This window comes from Kryptolebias marmoratus, linkage group LG16 (assembly GCF_001649575.2).
Source record: "Kryptolebias marmoratus isolate JLee-2015 linkage group LG16, ASM164957v2, whole genome shotgun sequence".
Lineage (NCBI taxonomy): Eukaryota > Metazoa > Chordata > Actinopteri > Cyprinodontiformes > Rivulidae > Kryptolebias > Kryptolebias marmoratus.
This window is the reverse complement of record NC_051445.1, coordinates 21816839-21836283: the sequence shown is the minus strand read 5'-3', so window position 1 is coordinate 21836283 and position 19445 is coordinate 21816839. Positions and strand designations below refer to the sequence as shown.

At 44.3% G+C, this 19445-nt stretch overlaps 1 protein-coding gene and 1 long non-coding RNA gene across 5 annotated transcripts in view; one reads left to right on the top strand and one right to left on the bottom strand.

Annotated features, from left to right (window-relative positions):
• Nucleotides 1-2282: 2282 nt before the first annotated feature.
• Nucleotides 2283-19445, bottom strand: part of LOC108232242 (zinc finger protein 236) — a 79523-nt gene continuing 62360 nt past the window's right edge. For 3 of the 4 annotated variants that reach the window (XM_017409872.3, XM_037980276.1, XM_037980278.1), the window contains exons 30-32: nucleotides 15101-15230; nucleotides 6931-7104; nucleotides 2283-3140 (exon numbers count right to left, since the gene is read on the bottom strand). In XM_017409872.3, the coding sequence (XP_017265361.1) occupies nucleotides 3037-3140; nucleotides 6931-7104; nucleotides 15101-15230 (408 nt within the window). In that variant the 3' untranslated portion in view covers nucleotides 2283-3036. Of the gene's footprint in view, nucleotides 3141-6930; nucleotides 7105-7295; nucleotides 7541-15100; nucleotides 15231-19445 lie in introns of those variants that run through there. The other variant, XM_037980277.1, reaches the window with a different exon arrangement.
• Nucleotides 4822-7409, top strand: LOC119617785. Its single transcript, XR_005234196.1, has 2 exons — nucleotides 4822-5939; nucleotides 6292-7409. It is a non-coding gene; the product is annotated as an uncharacterized LOC119617785 (long non-coding RNA).

Here is a 19445-nt window from a genome sequence, read left to right as displayed (position 1 = left end):
CCCGCCTTTCTGTGCAGTTTGACTTTCTGTTCTGTGTTGTGGCTTTTCTAAATAGATTCGGCTAACCCGAAAGCGGGCCTGGGAGCAGCCAAAGGTCCGTACGAGAGGACCGGGCCTGCTTCAAGTGCTTTTTCTGTCCCTGTCTCACTGTCCGCGTCACTCAGTCCGTCCCGTTCTCCGTCCTCCCAAACGCCCGGCAGAGTTTGAGCCGTTTAACGACAGATTAAACTCGTCTCACGTCGTCATTAGAGACACTTGTGGTCGCAACGTGTTTCTGTTTCCCTCCTGTGTCCGAGTTGTACTCAAGTGTCCTGTCCCGTCTGTCCCCCCCATCAGACCTTGAGCTGCCCGTTAGCCTAACGCTAAACAAAAACAAGTCTTTTCTTCCTCTTCAAATAACACTGCAGCAGGATGTCAAGCCTCAGACCTGTACTTAACGCCTCGTCGTCGTAGTTTTCCTTTAACGCTCGGCACGCGGGATTGTCAGTTTTGTTTCACCGGACGTCCTCGCTCGACAAGTGCCTCTCACTCCTGGTCGCCGAGAAACGACACGCCGCATGTCTTTCCAGTGAATAATAAAGAAAAGAAAAGAAAAAACAACATTTCAAAAAGGTGCTCTTCAGAACTAACTGTAACGACTCATTATGAAGTTTTGTGTTCAAAAACACCAAGGTTATAAAGTAGAACAGCTCCATCCATCCTCCAAAAGCGCACGTGTGTGTGTGTGTGTGGCATTCACCTCTTCTAGCGTCTGTTTGCTCCGGCGTCGTGAGTTCTTCCTGTTGTTTTTCTCTGAATGGATCCTGAGGATGAATGTAAACCACCTCCTCATTACTGTAAGTGTAACAAAACCTGATCAGCCACTTAACTGAGAGTAAAAGAAACAAAAAAAGTAATAAAAACTATAAATCTACCCTACCCTCTGCAGTGTGAGCGTGTTTCTTTCCCCCCCCCCTTACCTAGGATGACGCGAGCGGCAGCAAACGATGCATCATCAGGACAAAGAACAAAACAAATCCAAAATAAAAACAGGGACAGGAAGTGGTATTTCTGGGTCGGATCCCAGCAAAAGCCAAAGTGTGACATATTTTCTTTCACGGAGACACACAACGCATGACTCATTTAGGGAATCGTTACTCACGCCAAGCCTCCCCGGCTGCAGCAGACGGACATTGATGTCCTACCTGATCACCCTGCTGGCTCTGTTTGAATAATAATATATAATAATGTAATATAAGTGGGTTGCTGTCATCTTCAAACAACTCTAACCTCAAAAATGTCACAGTGGTTCATGTGAAAGCTAAATATTCTGGTTATTTTCAAACTATACAGTAATTCCAGCAGAAATATTCAAATATAGCAGCTTCATTAGAAAATATAGAAACTGTTTAATGTAAACTTCATGGTGATGTAAAGGTTTATAAAACAGCATTCACACCAACCGCTTAAGTATTGGAGATTGGAGTTCTTTGGTTTTTTTGTTTTGTTTGTTTTTAGATGGCAGCAATCTACATTAGCCTTAGCCCCTCTCAGACTAGCCATTAGCTTGTCAATACGGACAGAATTAATCTGTTTCTCCAAACAGATTGACAACAGGTAGGTTATTAACTGTTCGTAAGTTTTTCACAAAATCCCCACTTAAAAAACATCTGAACTAGCCAGATGAAGGGCCAGTTTCACAAAAAAAAGCAAAAACAAATGTGGGCTAATAATTAATTAACCTCCTGCTGAAGAACTGATTTCATGTTGAGATGGTTTTAAAGTCCATAAACTCTGCGAGCAGCCCTCGTTTCAAACGTGGAAGAAGTTAGAAACTGATTGATGAACTTTGGACTCTGGCTGGATCTCAAGTCTCCACAGCAGAGACCTCCCAGACGCTCAGTGTGCCGTTGCTCATTATTTGAGCAAACCTCGAGCTTTTGTTGTGTTTGAGTTGGTCTTTGTTTGCTGAGTGAAAACTTTTACATTTTGCGTCCAGTTTTTATGACCGGACGTGAAGCTAGAACTGATAGAGTTGTTGGTATTTTCTTCTAGTGGCTTCGGTTTCAATTCACTCGACTTACTTCGTTTATGAACACTAATGATTTACTTTCCATAGCAGAGGTGTTTATAACTGGCAGATTTAATAGTTGGTTCATATTTTAACTGCAAAAAAAAAAAAAAAAAAAAAAAAAAAAAAAGAATAAGCCACCGGAATTTAATCCATTGATTTTTGTGAGAGCACCAACATTTCCTGAAAGTGTCACCCAAGCCTGTTTGTTAGTAATTTTGCGAACAAATCAACAAACCGACCAACTCGACAGGGGCACCACCTGTGACCGTGACCTTGAAATCAATAGGGATCATCCTTGACTCACGAGGCGTCCAGCTGGGCAGTCTGACATTCTGACGTGGCGCTGAATCCATTGTTCCTGAAAACTGATCCAAATCTGGTCATTAGTTTTGAAGTAAGAACAGACAAACAAACCGGCGCCACATGAAAGCAGAACCTCCTCGGCGGAGGTGACAAATTAAGATGACAGACTGAACTGGTAAAAAAAAAAAAAAGTTTTTTAATCTTAATTTATTACAACCAATAGAAAATACAACTGCAACAACAACAAAAAAAAAGCGCCTGCATATCATCGTGATTATTGCTTCAAAAGCAATATTTTTATCTAAAAATTACAAATATCCAAAACGATCTGTGTGCTAATGACTCTTCAGAAAATAGATGCATTCTAGCTACAATATTTACAAAAAAGACCTGCAGCAGACGAGCCGCTGGTGCCGGTCCAAACGGGACAAGAGGGTCCTGAAGGTCCACCTCTAACCTTCGCCAGGAGGTCTGGAGGCGTTTACTGGAACTTTTAACAAACCGAAAGTGACGAAACACGGACGGCACGAACACATCCCGGTTGTTCCGTCCGCACTGAGGAGAGAGGAGTCTTTCTGACAGAACAGGGTCAGCAGCAGCAGAGGGGGACATCCCTCTGAAAGACGCACGGGTTATAGAGGAGAACAAAGTTCTACGTTCAGCTGTGAACCTCCCCGGGGTCAGGGGAAAACGTTGTGCCAGTCTCCGCTGGATTCGGGAACCACCTCCAGGTCGAGCTCCGGTGCCGGCTCCTCCTGGCCCAGGGGCACGTCTTGGATCTGACCTGGAGGCGGAAGGAGAGAGTGAGCGGCTGCTCCGGTGAACCAGGAGGAGGAGCCCATTAACGAAGCGGCGGCGGCGGCGGCGGCGGGAGGCTCTCATTCTGCATTCAACCTGCCCGAGGCCGTCGCTCAAATGAAACCATCCGTCAAAAAGCAATCTCCCTCTCCTCGCTACAACATTTGTTTTAATATTACACAATCTTCCTTTATCCCTCCCTTTTTCCCCTCTAAAAACAGAAAGCGTGTCCTCACTGCGAGCTACAAGCACGCAGGAGGACACGCTGCTCATGGTGAGCTGCTAATGCGGGCTTGGACCGTTGAACTTAACAAAACTCTGCATAAAAAGACAATTTGGACTCGGGTTGGGAGGTTCCCGCTGCAGGCGCCGCGCTAAATTAAACCTCCCAGTGGGAGTCACTTCATTATCCGCAACTCCTCCGACTCAGATCTGTCGGGGAGCAGGAGACCGTGATTCCAACGACAGATAACGATAAATGATCAACAAATCATCTGCATTTAGTTAAAGGAGCAATCTGATGGTGAGGTTTGGCGTTACATCAACTCAACAGTGAAATACTGAGCAGACTTTAAAGGTACAGCACATAAACCGGGGCTGTGGAAAAGCGCTGAGTCGTCATTTCACTGTACTCGTTTTCAAGGAGACAGAATGTCACGCTTTTATCACCGCACGCCGACATGTTTTTGTTCCCCCCCCCCCCATTTTTTTGTTTGTGTGCGTTTGTCTGTAATAATCCGCTGGACTGATTGAATTAAACTTTGAAAAAAAATCACTGGGTGCCCGTCTACCACTGGTTAACTTCTGGAGTCGATTGCATTTAGGATGGCCGCCTCCGCAAAACAAAAAAACGTCTACGACTCTGTGATTTTACAGATATTACGCTGAAATTTGCTGTGGCGGTAGCCGAGCACCACCCTCAACACACGCTTTACACAAGATGATCTCTGACACCAGCTGTCGGCATCAAGCCTGTCTGTCTGAGAGCAAAATGTGGATTTTAATAAAACTCATCGAAAGTAATCATCAGATGTGCGCCTACAAGTTGGCTAATTAGTCGATTTAGTCATTCAAAATGGCCGTCACAGCCAATCGACATTAGCCAACTCAGATAGTGAGCTACAGTTTGCTTGATGTGGCAGTAAGACTAGCTTCGAGTGCTAATATGTTACAATCTGAGCTGCAAACGGCGGCGGGCGAGAACAACTGAAAGGTTTCTCTTCGAACGTCAGCTGCTTTTTCGTTGTTTTTTGTAGCGCAATCTAGTCCAGGTACATTACCTGACCAAGTTCAGGAGAATGTTGTTGTTGTTTTCTCTTAGCTCCCATCACAACAAATGCCAAAGATAACAGTTTGACGGGCGATAAATAGTATTTTTGGCGCCAACAAAGAGCTGTTGGCGTATCCACGCGAGGCGTGCACAGTGTCCTCCCCAACAAAATACGGTGGGGAGGGAATAAAAAAAATAAAAATAGACATGTGGAGGGCAAACAAACCAAGAAGTGGCCCGAGCCAATGTTAGTGTGTCTGTGGGCGTACAGCTCCTTAATAATCTCAGGACCTCCTTCACAACAAAACAGAGTCATCTGTCTAACCCACGAATGATTTCTGCCCTCGATTTTCTCTGAAATCCCCTGATTTATTCTGTGTTTCTCCTGCAGGTTTTTTTCCCGCCGCTCCGTCCCGAGGCGATTACCTCGGCCTGAGTTTTGGCGCTCTCGCTGAGATTCGTGCATCTCTCAGCACAGCTGGACTCCTTTTTCAGAGCTGAACAGCTCTCCGCTCCGCGGCGGACGGACGTCTTCTCCATCGGCTGTCAGTTTCTGATTCTTCCCATTAAGGAATCCAACACGGAGGCTCCTAGCAGGCCGCTCAACAACGACCCCCGGGTTTTTTTTTTTTTCCCCCTCCTCGTCCCACTTTCATCCCCGTTGGACGGGCTGCACCTCGCCGTGCAGATGGCTCGTTTCGGAGCACTTCGGTAATCTCTGGGCTTCTTTGAATTCGACCCAGACTGAAAACACACGACGCCAGATGAAACAAAGCAGCTCCTTAAGATCCTCCCAGAGGGAAAGCTGCTTTTCTTCTTTAAAAGCTCTTTTTGTGAACAAGAGCTGATGTGGTTCACACACACAGCTCTAATTCTGTTTCATCTATTTAAAGGATTTCTGCTTTTCTTTTCCTTCCAAACCCTTTGGGACATCTGAACATACATATAGGAGACCCTCTGCTTATCTCTCTGAGCTCCGTTCTTTGTTCTTCTGATGTCGCAAAATGTTTTCACCAGGACTTCCCTCCTCCCTCATGAGGACTTTATCCAGCACCAAGGACATTCCACTTTCCTTCAGCGTGTTAGTGAACTAAGAAAATAACTAAATGTCTCTTTTCGTCTTTCTTTTCTCTGCTGTTTTAACTGCTCTCGGTACAGACACGCGCCACACGACGCTTCGCAACAGCGACAGCTTCCTTTCTCAGACAATAAGGGCGAGCTTTGGGTACCGGAAACAGATCTACTCTGATGAAAACAGGCTGATAGCTGAAAGCTGCCTGACATGATCCGCACCTACTGGCTGAAACTGAAACCGTCCCGCTCTCCACGAACGCCGAGCGGGACAAATGAACCAGCTGCTGATGGAAGGGACCCACGAAAGACAATTCCTTCCAACTACGGGCCAATCACCTGCCTCTGGACAACATGGAAGCTCCTGTCAGGCATCGTAGGATCATCACAGCAGCTACTGCACTGGCTAACAGCGAGTGTAGCTAACAGATCTTTAATGAGGAGGTTATTAACATTTTTGGATCCCAGAAGTTCTCTTTAAATAAGATTGGATACATTAAAAAAAAAAAAAAAAAGAAGAAGCACTTTCTAATATTGCATGTCTTGTTTGATTTTCTCTTATCAGTGTGATCAGTAGTTGTGTCAAGGAGTGTGGTGCAGTGTTATTCAAAGCTGTCTGACTGGAAAAAATCCTCTGAAATGATTATAGCTTAAACTTTTAATGAAGGGAATGCAGTATTGGACGATTGACAGAGGCTCTGTGTGAGCTTGGGTTTTGGTGCTGGTTTGTTTTAAGGTCGTCTTTGTGATGAAAAAGAACATAATGTCAATTTATAGCAGGTTTGCTTTATTTCAGATTGGATGCTTCTGTTGTTGGAATCCAAACGGCAGCGTTTTATGATACATCTGTCAGCCCAGCCTACAGATATCACCACCAGCTGCCGCCGCCAGTACCTGGATGAGCGGCGTAGCTGTAAAAGCTGCGGTCTAATCCTCGAGGAGTCTGGGCCTTATTACCTGCGACACTGCAGAGCTACAGCTGTCCAAACACTGCGTCAGCTCCGAGGAGCTGAGTGGAAGATTTCCTGAAGTTTTCTTTTTCAAACAGAACCGAGATCTCAGCCCCCGTCGGGTTCCGGGGCGAAACACCTGCATGGACTCAATAATAATAATAATATTAACGTGAATATGGATTAACCAAAAGGGCATTCAGGACCTTAACCGTAACTGTGACTTTGTCAGGAGGGGGTAAGAAATGAACTCTTACTAGAAGAGACAATCCTGCTCTGTCATGTTACAGAACATTCAAGATGGAGGACGCAGGGAACAAAGGAGACAGGAGAGCGAAACTTTAACACGAAGATCTGCGGATCGGACACTTCTAATCTTCGACGCATCGGAGGCTGAATGATGTGAAAACCAGGAGCGTGACGGACACACATTCAGAATCAGACTGTTGTTCCGAGCAGTTCCGAGTGTTCGTGTTGCTGCTCACCGTAGCCGTGGGACCTCTTCATGTGGTGTTTCATGTTGCTCTTCTGCGTGAAGCTGATGCTGCACACCTCGCACTTGAAGGGCTTCTTCCCCGTGTGCTTCACCATGTGCACCTGCAGGGCGCTCTTCTGGTTGAAGGCCTTGTCGCACTGGCTGCACTTGAAGGGACGCTCACCTGCAGGACGACAACAGACTCGGACTCAGTTAGGCTAAAAAAAAACAAAAAAAACGGCGCCTTTTGAGCTGCTGGCGCTTAAAGCGCCCGAATGTCGCCGCGCTTGAAACCGCCACATGTGAACACACAGGAGAAAAAAAAGAAATAAAGGCAGCAGCCATTTTGTAATCAAATCTTGTAAATTCCTCTGAATTCTATGTGATTTTTTTTTCTTTTTTTTAAATAATCAAATTAATGAAACCTCAGCAGCGCTTTTCTTTTCTACTCCCCCCCCCCGACCCGATCAAAAAGAAGAGAACGAGCTTCATGGAGCAAAAATTATCGAGAAACTCATCTTTTCAGTCGCCGAAGAGTGGTTTTGGAATCGAACAACAATCAGCGGTGAGAATAACGCCGACGACGGGGGAGGGAGGGATTCAGGCGCAGAAACACAAACCTGCAGACAAAGACGCTCACACTGCTCCATCAATACGCTCCTTACAAAATCTAAACAGTGAGAAGAATGTTTTGGTTTTTTTTGGTCTTTACTACGTTAAGCAAATCCTGCTCCATTTTTACACACACACACACACATATATATATATATATATCCTCACTTACTTACCAATCTGCTAAAATCTTCTCACATCAGCAAAACAAAGACTTCAGGATTTTTGGTTTTTTGAAGCTAAAATCTTTAGTCTCCTTTTAACTGTTCAGTTTTCTCAAAAAAACGACAGTGCTCCTTATAATCCGGAGTGCCTTATATATGTAAGAAGTCGTGATGCTTTAGCACAACTTTGGTTAAACTACAAAGCTGCGCCGCTCGCAGCATTAAGGCTCAGTTATACGGGCGAACCAGCTCCGCTAGAGCACCGAAATCATCCGATGTGAACGGAGTGCGGCACGCGAAGTTACAAAAATTAGGAGGTGCACAACGATGCGCCTTATAGTCTGGTGCGCTTTATATGTGACAAAAGTTCACTGACAGTGTCTTATAATCCAGTGCGTTCCATAGAGCAGAAAATACGATATATCAGTGTATCTGTTTGCTCGTTGCCTTCTCAGCACAGCATAAAAACCTGATGCCCTTCACTCTGAAAGGCCACTTAGTTTAGATCAGAGGCAGAGGTCAGCTTTCACAGCAGTACAGAAACATATTAATCCAATCTGAGCTCTCGTTAGGACAGAAGAATGTTTTTCCTTTCAGCAGCGGGAGGGAAACGCAGTCGTAGGATACGTTAGGTTCATCTTTCTGCCGCCTACACTCTGTTTAATTCAGAAAAAACAAACCAAGTTTGCGCCTCCGAGCGCTGCTTTTTGCCTCCGACGGAAGCCACTTCCTGTCTGCGCCGCTCGGCGTGTTAATGTTGTCATCCGGCGTGTAATTTATGATGATGCGTTTCCACGCGTGGCGACAAACACTATAGGTCCTAATTTCATGTTTCGGCTGCGTTAAAAGCTCTCGCCATTTAAAAACCCACCTCCGAGCCTCTAAAAGCCTCACGATGGAGCGCGAGCAGACAGGCTGCATCTTATAGATAATGATGCCCCCGATTCAGCTACAGATGTGTGATGGAGCTAAATCTAAGGGTTACATGTATAATAGGAGCGCTGCATGAGTGTGTGTGGATAAAAAACACTGAGAAAAGCTATAAAACCCAGATCTGGGTGAAAGAAAAGTCAGATTTTAGCGTGAACAGCTTTAAAACAATCCTTGAACTCTGTCCAGTCCAACTTTTTTATGTTAAAAGTGCTGATTTAACAAGAGATAAGTGAATATAAAACCTTCTCAGAGGCCTGTTTGTATTTAATTATGGTGGTTTTAATAAGATTAATGTTGCCGCCTGTCCTCCCTCCTATCAGTGACAAAGCTGTCCCAGTTTTCCTTGTAAACATTTAAATGTTATTTTTTCATTTCTACACACTATATTACCAAAAGTATCCGTTTGTCTCTCTTCACATGCATGTGCAGCTGAGTGATATCCTTGGCGGAGGTAAGAAAAAAAAAAAAAATATATATATATATATATATATATAATATATAATATATTCTTTTACAATAAAACACCAGTTTCTGTCTTTCTTTCTGTAAGTTATATTTTATTACCGGAGTATTTCTACCGAATCCAAATAAGATGGAGTAAATTCTTGCCAAGCTGGACTCGTGTTTCTCTTAATGGACCCGTGTGGTGTTTTTCTTCTCTGAATCCATGAATATTTGAGTTCAGAGTTGCCGTTGTTCACGACTTTGTACTGTCGCTGCGGCCCAACACGTTGTCCTTAGATTCCTTTTTTTTTTTGTTTAGGATTGTTGTGTTGCAAAAGCATCTATACCACACGTGTCAAACTCTAGGCCCGCGGGCCAGATCCGGCCCTCTGTAACATTTCATCCGGCCCTCTAGTCTGGGACAGATCGAGCCTCTGATTCTTATTTTTCTTTAAAAAACTGAGCCTAATTAGTGAAGTTTTCTCTTGACAGTGACTTAGAAGCCAACAATATATAGTTTTAATTTTTGTATGATCAGGTTTTTGTTGATGGCTTTTAAAAAAATCTGTTTTAATGTTAAAAAATTTATTTAAAAGCTGAGTGAGGCGTAAGAAATGACTGCTAATGATGTGCTTTTTGAAGTTTGATCTATTTGTCTGTGTTCATTAAAGTTTGTTTGCTCTAAATTCTGTATAATCTGTAACTGGGAAAAGGTCATTGATATTTCTATATGAATGATTTGAAATAATACATCTAAAACCACGGTTAATTTATGCAATTTTTAATAAATATTGATTGTGATTGGCCCCCAGCTAGGACCAAATTTTTAATTTTGCGTCATTGGGTTTGACACCCCTGATCTAAACGATGCTGTGTTTCAAAGAACGAGCCAACAGCTCGAAAGCACAAAGGGAGCAGAAAGTGAAAAATGAGGCTGCTCACTGAGCAGACGCGGGTACGAACGATTCATCGAGTCACTTCAACACCTCGATTCTAACGAGCGCTACGCAGATGTCCCCCTTCACTGATAGTGAAGGCTGTTAGTTTGAGATGAGTGTTCTGATTGGCTGGAATTGAACAGGACATACAAACACACGTCCTGTAGTGTTAATACTGTCTGATTCCAAGAGACACTCAGACAGGCTGCTCATGTTGGAGGCTTTCAGATCGACTGAAACTGAGTTTAGAGAAAGTTCTTCACAAGGGATTAAGTCTACCATTCCAGCTTTGCTGATAAAGATTTGGAGGGAGAATACATTTAATTACTGAGGTGATAACTCACTGCTCGAGGCGGCGCAGAGTGACGTCAACTGGCGAGCAGAGGGAGCCATTTTATCCACCACCAGGCTCAATTGTGGAGCCAGAGGGTGGCAGATGGTTACAAGTGGAGTTCCCTCAAATAAATGGGGTGGCCGTTCTTATGTATACAGTGGTGGCCATCTTGGTTTTTGACATGACAACCCAATTTATCGATTGCAACGTTACTTACGCATTCACATACCAAAATGGAAGTCAGTACATTGCTTTTTTTTAAACTTGTCCAGATCGACAGAAGGTATTTCCATGTCCCCTCTTGCAGTTGTGTTTGTTACAAAAAATCCTCGAGGCAAAAACCTGTTTCATTTACATGACTGCGTACCGCTCCGGGCTGACTGTGTTCCACATGGACTGGTGTTATTACGACATGCTTCTGTCCAGAGGAGGAAGACCGGAAAGAGAGACCATAATAAACATACAAAACACTAAATACTCTATAGTCATGGTTCTGAAACTCAGAGGGGAACTCAGAATCCTTCTGGAGGTATTCAAGAAATCTTGGCACCAACTAATTCAAACTTAAAGAACGAGCTAATCCATCATTTTGAGTTGAAAGGTTCGGCCATTTTGCTTGTTTCCCTCAGAGATGAGCTTCTATGCTGTTTGTTAATGTCTGCTATAAAAGGTAGAACATGAAGAGTTTAATATTTGCCGAAGTGGTCCTCATTATAGGAAGTCTGAGAACTGCTGCTCGTCATCCAAATTATCTTCCCACAGAACAACAACAACAAACTGTGCGGAGAAGGGCTTGGAGCCGAACACGACTCCCTGTGGACCCAATCAGTCTCTGCGACGAGTCCGGATGAGGCATCCTGCACAAACCGGAGTGAAGAGTCAGAGAAATGTCAGCCATGAGGCTGCATCGCACGGCAGATGGACAGGTCCGTATCTCTGTGTGGATCTCCAACGAGCTGCGAGAGGAAAATGAGTCCTGCTTTACCCACGCCGACAGGATTCTGATTCGAGGGAAGCTGTGGAGAGGAGCTCACCTGCCTTCAAAGTGATTCAAAGTGATTCAAAGTTTTGGATTGTTAGGGGAAAAAGATGCAGCCGAAACATTCAGTTTCAGGTGCGGTAGTTCTCCCGTTCAGCTCCACACAGCTGTTGTTCTTGTTATAATAAAATATGAAACAGATCAGAAATCAGAAATATGCTCAAACATCCCATCCCTGGACAGGGGGACACAGGAGCCAGATGGGTTGACATGGCTGACAGCTGGGGCGTCCATATTGAATTGGGTTGACTCCAAAAAGGTCAATTATTTTCATTCAAATCTGCCAAGTGGCTCATCAGATATTTCGCTAACAAGATAAGACAAAAAGGACACAGGCAAACGTGGAGGCCGGAGGGCGATGATAAATAACTTACTGCAGGTAATAATTGGGGGTTTGCAGACAAATAAAGGCTGGGAACCAATAAAATAGTACCTTTACAATATATCTGAATGCTTGGCTATACTATGGATTATTTGATAGAGTACTTAGTAACTTCAATATTCAGTACCTGCAGCCCGAGTTGACAGTAAAGACAAAAATCCCTCTCTCACATAAAGACGAGATGCTCACTTCAGCTCTTCGGTCCATCAACATGCAGACACACACTCAACCCCTGATCTGATGAAGATCTTTTCCTTTCAGCTGTTCCTTTTTCAGGGGTCACCACAGCGAGTCATCCTCCTCCGTCTAACTCTGTCCTCACTCCAACGTCCTCCATGTCCTCTCTAACTGCTTCCTCTTTGTCTTTTTCCTGGCAGCTGCATCTCTAACATCCTTTTACCAAGACTGTCCCTCCTCTGCACATGTCCAAACCATCTCAGTCTGGCCTCTCTAACTTTATCTCCCAGTCGTTCAACCTGTGCTGAACCTCTGATGACCTCATTCCTAATCCTGTCCATTCTCTTCACTCCCAAAGAGAACCTTAATATCTTCAGCTCTGCCACTTCCTGTTCTGTCTCCTGTCTATTTGTCCGTCCCACTGTCTCCAAACCATACAACATAGCTGCTCTCACCACTGTCTTGTAAACCTTTCCTTTGATCTTTTGGCACAAATCCCTCCTGAAACTTTTCTCCATCCACTCCATCCCGCCTGGACTCTCTTCTTCCCCTCTTTACCACAGTCCCCCGTTGTCCTTGACGCGATGAAGGTGAAGCCTGCCTCAGAGTGACGTTACAAAGAGTGCCTAAGTGGAGTCAGTCTGGAGTCCTGAGTCCTGTGCCAGCTGCTCGTAATCATTTATCACACAGCAGGAACGACGACCTGCTTTACATATTTTACTGGACTGCTTCCTGTTATCTGAGCTCTTAACCATCATCCACCTGCAGAGGGCTGAGTGCTGGCCCGCCTTTAAACTTCCTGTTTCAGTGCATTAGTCCACAATCATCCAAGGTGACCGAAACAGAAATGTTACATTATACAAAACAGACGATTAGTCCAGGACACGTTTCCCTTCCCTGTCAGGCAGACTCCCCGTCAAACACTCACACACACACACACACTTATCACAGTGGCTGACAGAATAGTAATTAAACTCTTATCCTCCAAGATCTTACATGATGTCAGTTTAATTTGGAGTCTAATTCTGTTTCCTATAAACATCCCGGTCTGTACAATATTCTCCGTGTAAAACTGAAACTCAGAGCCACCGGACTCACCTGTCAGCTGAGACCACACACCATCTACAAACTACACACCTCCTACAAACCACACACCTCCTACAAACTACACACCTCCTACATGTGGCTCTTTGGTGGCTCTGCAGCGGCTCTCTGAACAGAAACAACACGGAAATGAACAAGGAATATGTTCCCAACCACAAAACAAAGCCGTTTCCTGTTCGACAGAAACAGGTGAATGAAATCCGTTCGTTCCACTTTCAGCCACACGCACAGCCATCTTATCGTTCCAGGGGGTTCAGAAGTTTCAGGAGTAGGAGGCTATTTAGACAAACTAGGGGGCTGACCAAGAAGGGCTCGGGGTCCCTCCACCAGAAAGATTTGACATTTAAAACATCCGAAATGCATTTTCCTGGCATTTGGCACAAATGGGAGGCTGTTTGAAGAGTCTAAAATCAGCAGGGTTTGAGGACAATTTGTGAGAATCTTGGGGCTTTTTTTTTTTTTTTTGGAAGGACTGGGAGAGTTTTTTAGAAAATCAGATGCAGAATTCATTCAGCCAAGACAAGGAACTCTCTTCCAAGGCAGTAAACCTGAAGGAAGGAATCTTGTAAAAAGATTGGAATAAAAACATACTGACTGGAAATTTGAAATAGTATATCTTGGCGTTCTTTCTGGTTGGCGGTCTGAAGCGTGATAAAACCGTCTAATGCCGTGGTATTTCAAGATACTACAAGTCCGTTTTTACCTCAGACATTTAACCTGTCATCCACTGCCTATTAAACAACATCATCGACCAATCAGAGGCCTCGGCAGACAACCGAGAACTCCTGTCCAATCAGTGGTGGCGTTACAACATCGGCACTTGCTTGCTTGCTGCGCCCGTGGACTAGAGAAGGAAGAAAATCCCCTTTTATTGTGGTTAAAAGTCCATTTTGCAGTGTTATGTAGATCGAGGAGAACGCAGGAAGTCTTCCAGGCAAACGTTTACGAAACATCTTTGGTGAATCGAGGAAAAGCAGCTGGCGAAAACGCGGCTGAATGAAGATTTTCTGCTGCCGGCTTCTTTTGAACACCATCTTTCTCTGAAAATTCAACACTTTTATCACAGCTGAAGGAACAGATCCATGTCTTACTGTTAGCAGCTTGACTTTGATAAGACATAAAAGGTGAAATAAATAAAGGTTTTATTAAAGGGAATGAGTCACAAATTATTATAGTGAGTATATCCGACATTTTTTATGCTCACTTTAATAATCTATTAGGATGGAAGTTTATATTTAATTAAAGTGGGATAATTGTCAATTTTTAGGTAAAAAATACTAAAGATTCGTATAATTTGCTCAGTTCAGCATTTATATTTTATCAAAAGAGGGACACATATGTCTTCTTTCTCCTCTTTATAAGAATATGGTCTTTTCTTTTGTCCAAACATAAAAAATACCAATAAGTGTCAACAATTTGTTGTAAATCTTACATTTCTTTATGTAACAAATTCTAGTTTTTATATGTAATAAGTATACTACACTTTGGTATTCTTACTTGAAGCTTCATCTGTGTTGCGGCTCTGACGAGTTTTATTTCGTGGGGGCAGGAGTGGAACTTGTGTTTTTTTATTTTTCGGCCTGTAAAGGTTGCGGCGCTCTGATTTAAGTAGTCGGCAAGTTAAAAAGGAGAATTAGACTTTGAAATGTACCCTTTTGTGTTCGGTATTTCTGCTCAGTCATTGTCGCAGCAACTCCAGCTCAATCCAAAGCAAATTAAAAAGCTCAAAATGCTAAATAAACAGGCTAATTAGTGCCTCGTGGTAATCAGAGCAGTAATGCCCAAGTAAATCTGTCTGAGCTCACAAGCTGCCGTTGTAAATTACCATAATAAACCCAAAGCAATTAACCTTTTCAGCTGCCATCCGACACGTGCAACCAGTGGCGGGGACTGAGAGGAGGAATGAGTCGGGCTTTATTCAAACAGCGGGGCCATCGAGCTTCGGCAAAAGGTTCAAGTGAGAAAACGCCCGTTAGGAGTCGATAAAACAGTTCTCCTCTGACTAGATCTGTCGCAGGAAAAAGGAAGAGAGCAACTGGAAACACCTTCCTACCTGTGTGTGTCCGGTTGTGTCTCTCCAGCTGGCTGCGCTTGGCGAAAGCCTTGGAGCAGGAGGAGCAGCTGAAGACCCGGGGCTTCTGGGAGCTGGGCGACGGGCCCGGCTGGTGCACGCGCTCGTGCTCCTGAGGTGAAGAAACAGAAACACTGCATCAGCTGCCACTGCGGCCCCCCCCTCTGCACCGCAGACGTGATGCAAAGCAATCCAACATTTTACACGGACGTTGAAGGAAAGAAGACTTCTGTCCGTTTCAAGCTTCAGGCATCAGAACGAAACGGTCAGATCTGTTCCAGGATCATCTGAAATGTTGCCTCAGCTGATTCAGAGGGGGTTCAGTTCTGAAGTGGGGAAAGATTATGAACAATGAATATCTTACCTGTTGAACAACCTCAGTTTGGACAAACGGGGTTTAATTCTGACAGGACTGATGAGCTAACAGCTCCTCTGAACACAGCTAAGCCCAAAGGGGATCGCTGCCGTCTCCAGACATCTCCAATGTCCCAAATTTCTTAAAAGTTTATAGGAACGCCATCCCGTGGACGTTTAGATCGCCATCAAGCTGCCATGTTACAGCTAATAACGTGGAACCTGCTCCTGTAGCGGCAGCAGCCTGGGGCTCATTGACAGGGATGTCAAGACGGAAATAAAAGCGCTTGTATGAAGTTTCGAAGATTCAAATTGTTCTCAGAGGTCCAAAGCCCCTTTGGAAGAGGTTCCATTCGGATCATATCAAGAGTCTAACAAAGGCCGGTCCAAGTGGACCCACTTTCAAAGCTGGTTTTGTCGTTTTAAAACAACTTCAATCTTTTAATTTTCTCAGACTCTGATCCAAACGCTGCTTTCTAAGCCTGTCACAGTTACTCCGGCGGAAATACTTTTGATATTCCTGCACGGCGTGACCCGCCGGCCGCGTCTCGTCGTTGTTCTCTGCGTTCGCGAAGAACCACAGAACTCCACTAGACGAACCTGACAGCAGCGTGGAGGCGACGAAGGGCGATAAAAACAAACAAAAAAAAGCATTCGCGCGAACTGCTGCGAAATCTTTGTAGATTAGAGTTGCTTTAAAACGGCAATGATCCACTTTGGTCTTAGCTGTGCTGGGACTAGCCGTCAGCTCATCAGTCGTGTCAGGATGAAGCAGAAACTGAGGTTGCTCAAATCTGTAACAAGTAAAATACTTATTTATACAAAATGTGCTGCTTTGGCACACCTGATTTAAATAAACACCAGTCAGCAGGTTATTTATTCATAGCTTCAGGTGCGTTGGACACGTAGAAGTCCCGAGGACCACATCTGCAAAACACCGTGGCCTCCATAATTGTAGTTTTATTTAAAAGTTGCCTTTAAATGCAAAACGGGTAAGTGGTACAACTGTTATAAAGCCAACTTTAGAGCGTTTAGTGAACGTTAGGACAACACTGAGACATTTATAGTCTGAAGGAGCGCAGAGTTTGATTCAGAATATTAATGATAAATGTGAATCTACCTCACAGAGCTGCGTTCAAGACCACAATTCGACAGCACAAAGCAGCTGGGCCCGCAAGAAGGAGAATAAGCGTGACGAGCAGAAAAAAGGGTAAAAACACATCAAGAAGTCAGGAAACTGTTCGCTCGTTCATTCTGAGAGCGGAATGAACGACCTCTGTTCCCTAAAAACTATTTAGCCTCAGTCAGAACAACAGGTGGAGCGTTTAGAACTTTACTTTAACTGTAAGCCTGATGGAGCGACGAGCGAGGTTTAGGCTTTAAAAGAAAAGTGAGACCAAATAAAGATGAGGAACAAGAAGAATCAGTATATTTTAGGGCTCGGTGTTTGCTGAAGTGCACCACAAAATGACACCACCTTCACTCCTTCCTTGCAGGAAGTAAAACGACACTAATTGTGTGATGAATATATTGTAGCGGCAGCAGCTAACAGAGTTTCGCACTGAGAGAGCTGAGAAGTGCTGAAAAGGCAGATTTGGCCTTGTTGTTCTGCTGCTAATTTCAGGTGAAGCAGAGAAAGCGCTGACTCTGCATATAAGAACCTCGAATAAACATTAAACTCCTTGGTTAACCCCCATGTTGCTGCACGGCAAGCTGAAATTTAGGTAGAATGGTTTGAGAGTTTTAGCTGATGTTACAGCTCCGTGTTTGGGCTGCTCACCACAGTGGCTCACCCGCCTCCACCTCCCCCCAAACCCTAACATCCTCTTCTGCCCCACCAACTCTCTGAAGGTTCCTCCTTTGCTCCATCCTTAGGTGGAGAAGCTGCCAGTTTTAAAATCTCTGAATGTCCCTTAGAGCAACACTAAACCTATCTTTGAAAACAAAGATACTTCCACCTATCATAGGACAAGAGGACACCCTGGACAGGTGCTCAGTCCATTGGAGTCACACAAAAAACAAACAACCATCACGCTCACACACTCTCGACTATCCAGAGTCACCGATTAACCTAACATGTATGTTTTTGGATGGTGAGAGGAAACCGGAGCGCCCGGAGAAAACCCACGCACGGGGAGAACATGTAAACAGAAAAATCCCAGCTGGGTTTTGAATCCAGGACCTCCTGGCTGCAAGGCAACGGTGTGTTAACGATGCCGAACCAGAACAAATTTGTCAAAGAAGCACAAAAACTGGTAAACTGGGCAAAGAGGGAAAACAAAAGAGGCCAAATGTAGCATGTAGGAGAATAAAAAAACACCCAGGAGATTCTCTACACGTACGGAGTGAGGTGCTCATGTCAGTGTGAAGCAGCAACTCAGGAACACCATCTACACAGTAAAGCATGGTGGAGTCGGCATCATGATATGGAGCTGGGGCTGGAAACTGAAACAATGACACATTCACATGTCAGGATTTCGATGCTCTGAAGAACATGGCTGCAGCGACACCTGAGTAGTTTCAGGTTGTATTTGAACGTGTCAGAGAGGCCCAGGAAAAGTCCGGACCTGAAGCACCTGAAATGTATATAACAGGTTCACCCTTGTACTTTATATACCCTTGCTGGATTTACTTCACTCAGTATTCGAAGGATGAGGCATTGGTGTATTTTCATATACAGAGCCATTTTAGGAAAGTTACCATCATATATCTGTCACACTGTCTCAGGGCCAGCAGCTGGCTGCAATTTAAGGTACTTTTGACAGAGTCAGGAAAGATGAGTTTGTCCTGTTTCGGCCCGCGGTCTTGGAGTGATCTGCAGCTCAAGTTGGAGTCTCTTATTCCTTTATCTAGTTTTCAGTCACATTTTGCACCTGTAACGTTTAAGTGTCTCAAATTGTGATATTTTTTAAACTTGCATGGTATTTTGTGTCTTATCTGATATTTTTGTTGTAAATATCTCCGTATTACTGCTGCTGTTATTAAGACTTGCTGTAAATGTAATGGCTTGTTTGAATCTTGCACATTGTGCTGCTTCTTATCTTGGCCGGGGCATTCTTTTAAAGAGATTAATCATATCAATGGATTTCTTTCCTGGTAAAACAAAGGTTTAGTAAAATAATAAATTAAACCATTTTTTTATCTTTTCGCTTCACGCCTGAAATGTTTTGCCACTAAAGTCAAAAACACCCTGATTGACTGAGACAATCTTTTAAAAATGTCTTTTTTCAAGGTGCTATAAACATCTCCTCCCTTCTGTGCTTTTATATTCATACTATATACAAGCACGAGAGGGAAATCAATCCTGGAAAAAGCAAACAATTTAATAAAAGGCTTATTTCGAGTTTAAATCTTGTACTTTTGGGCCATCTGGTGCGTGTCGTGATTCATCACAGAGCAGCCGCTGATATTCCCAAACCCATCCACCACTGCCCGTCATGCTGAAAATAACTAAAACCTAAAACTGCCACTCATTCGTCGGCGTTCCCCAAGTTAAAGAACCATTCCTTTCGGTGCTCCGGCTACGAATGGTCGTATTATTGTCCATGGTCCAACGAAATGAAAAATAACAGCCCCCCTCTCTAATTTATCGCTCTCACAAATCACAAGTCCGTATCCGAGTTTTAGGCGGAGACTAATGAACAGCCAGGGGACCTGAAAGGGAGCGCGCTCAGTCACTCCGACCGTGACATCCACCCAGTCCCGGAGTCATTAGTCATAGAGAGCGGCGAGCGCGGCTCGGCGTGAGACGAAAACCCGCGGTGGAAACGACATACGGAGGAGAAGCTGGAGTCTGAAGCCATATCCTCCTCCTTTCAGCCTCTTAAGCTCCGGAGTGTCTCTGCCAGATGACGAGGACTGGTGGAAGGGAGGAGCACACGTGCTCTTTGCCACAGTTTGGCTGCTGTCAGCGATTTGAGAGTCGAACACAGAGCACAGTTTGTGGAGAACTTTCTTCTCCTCACTGACTATC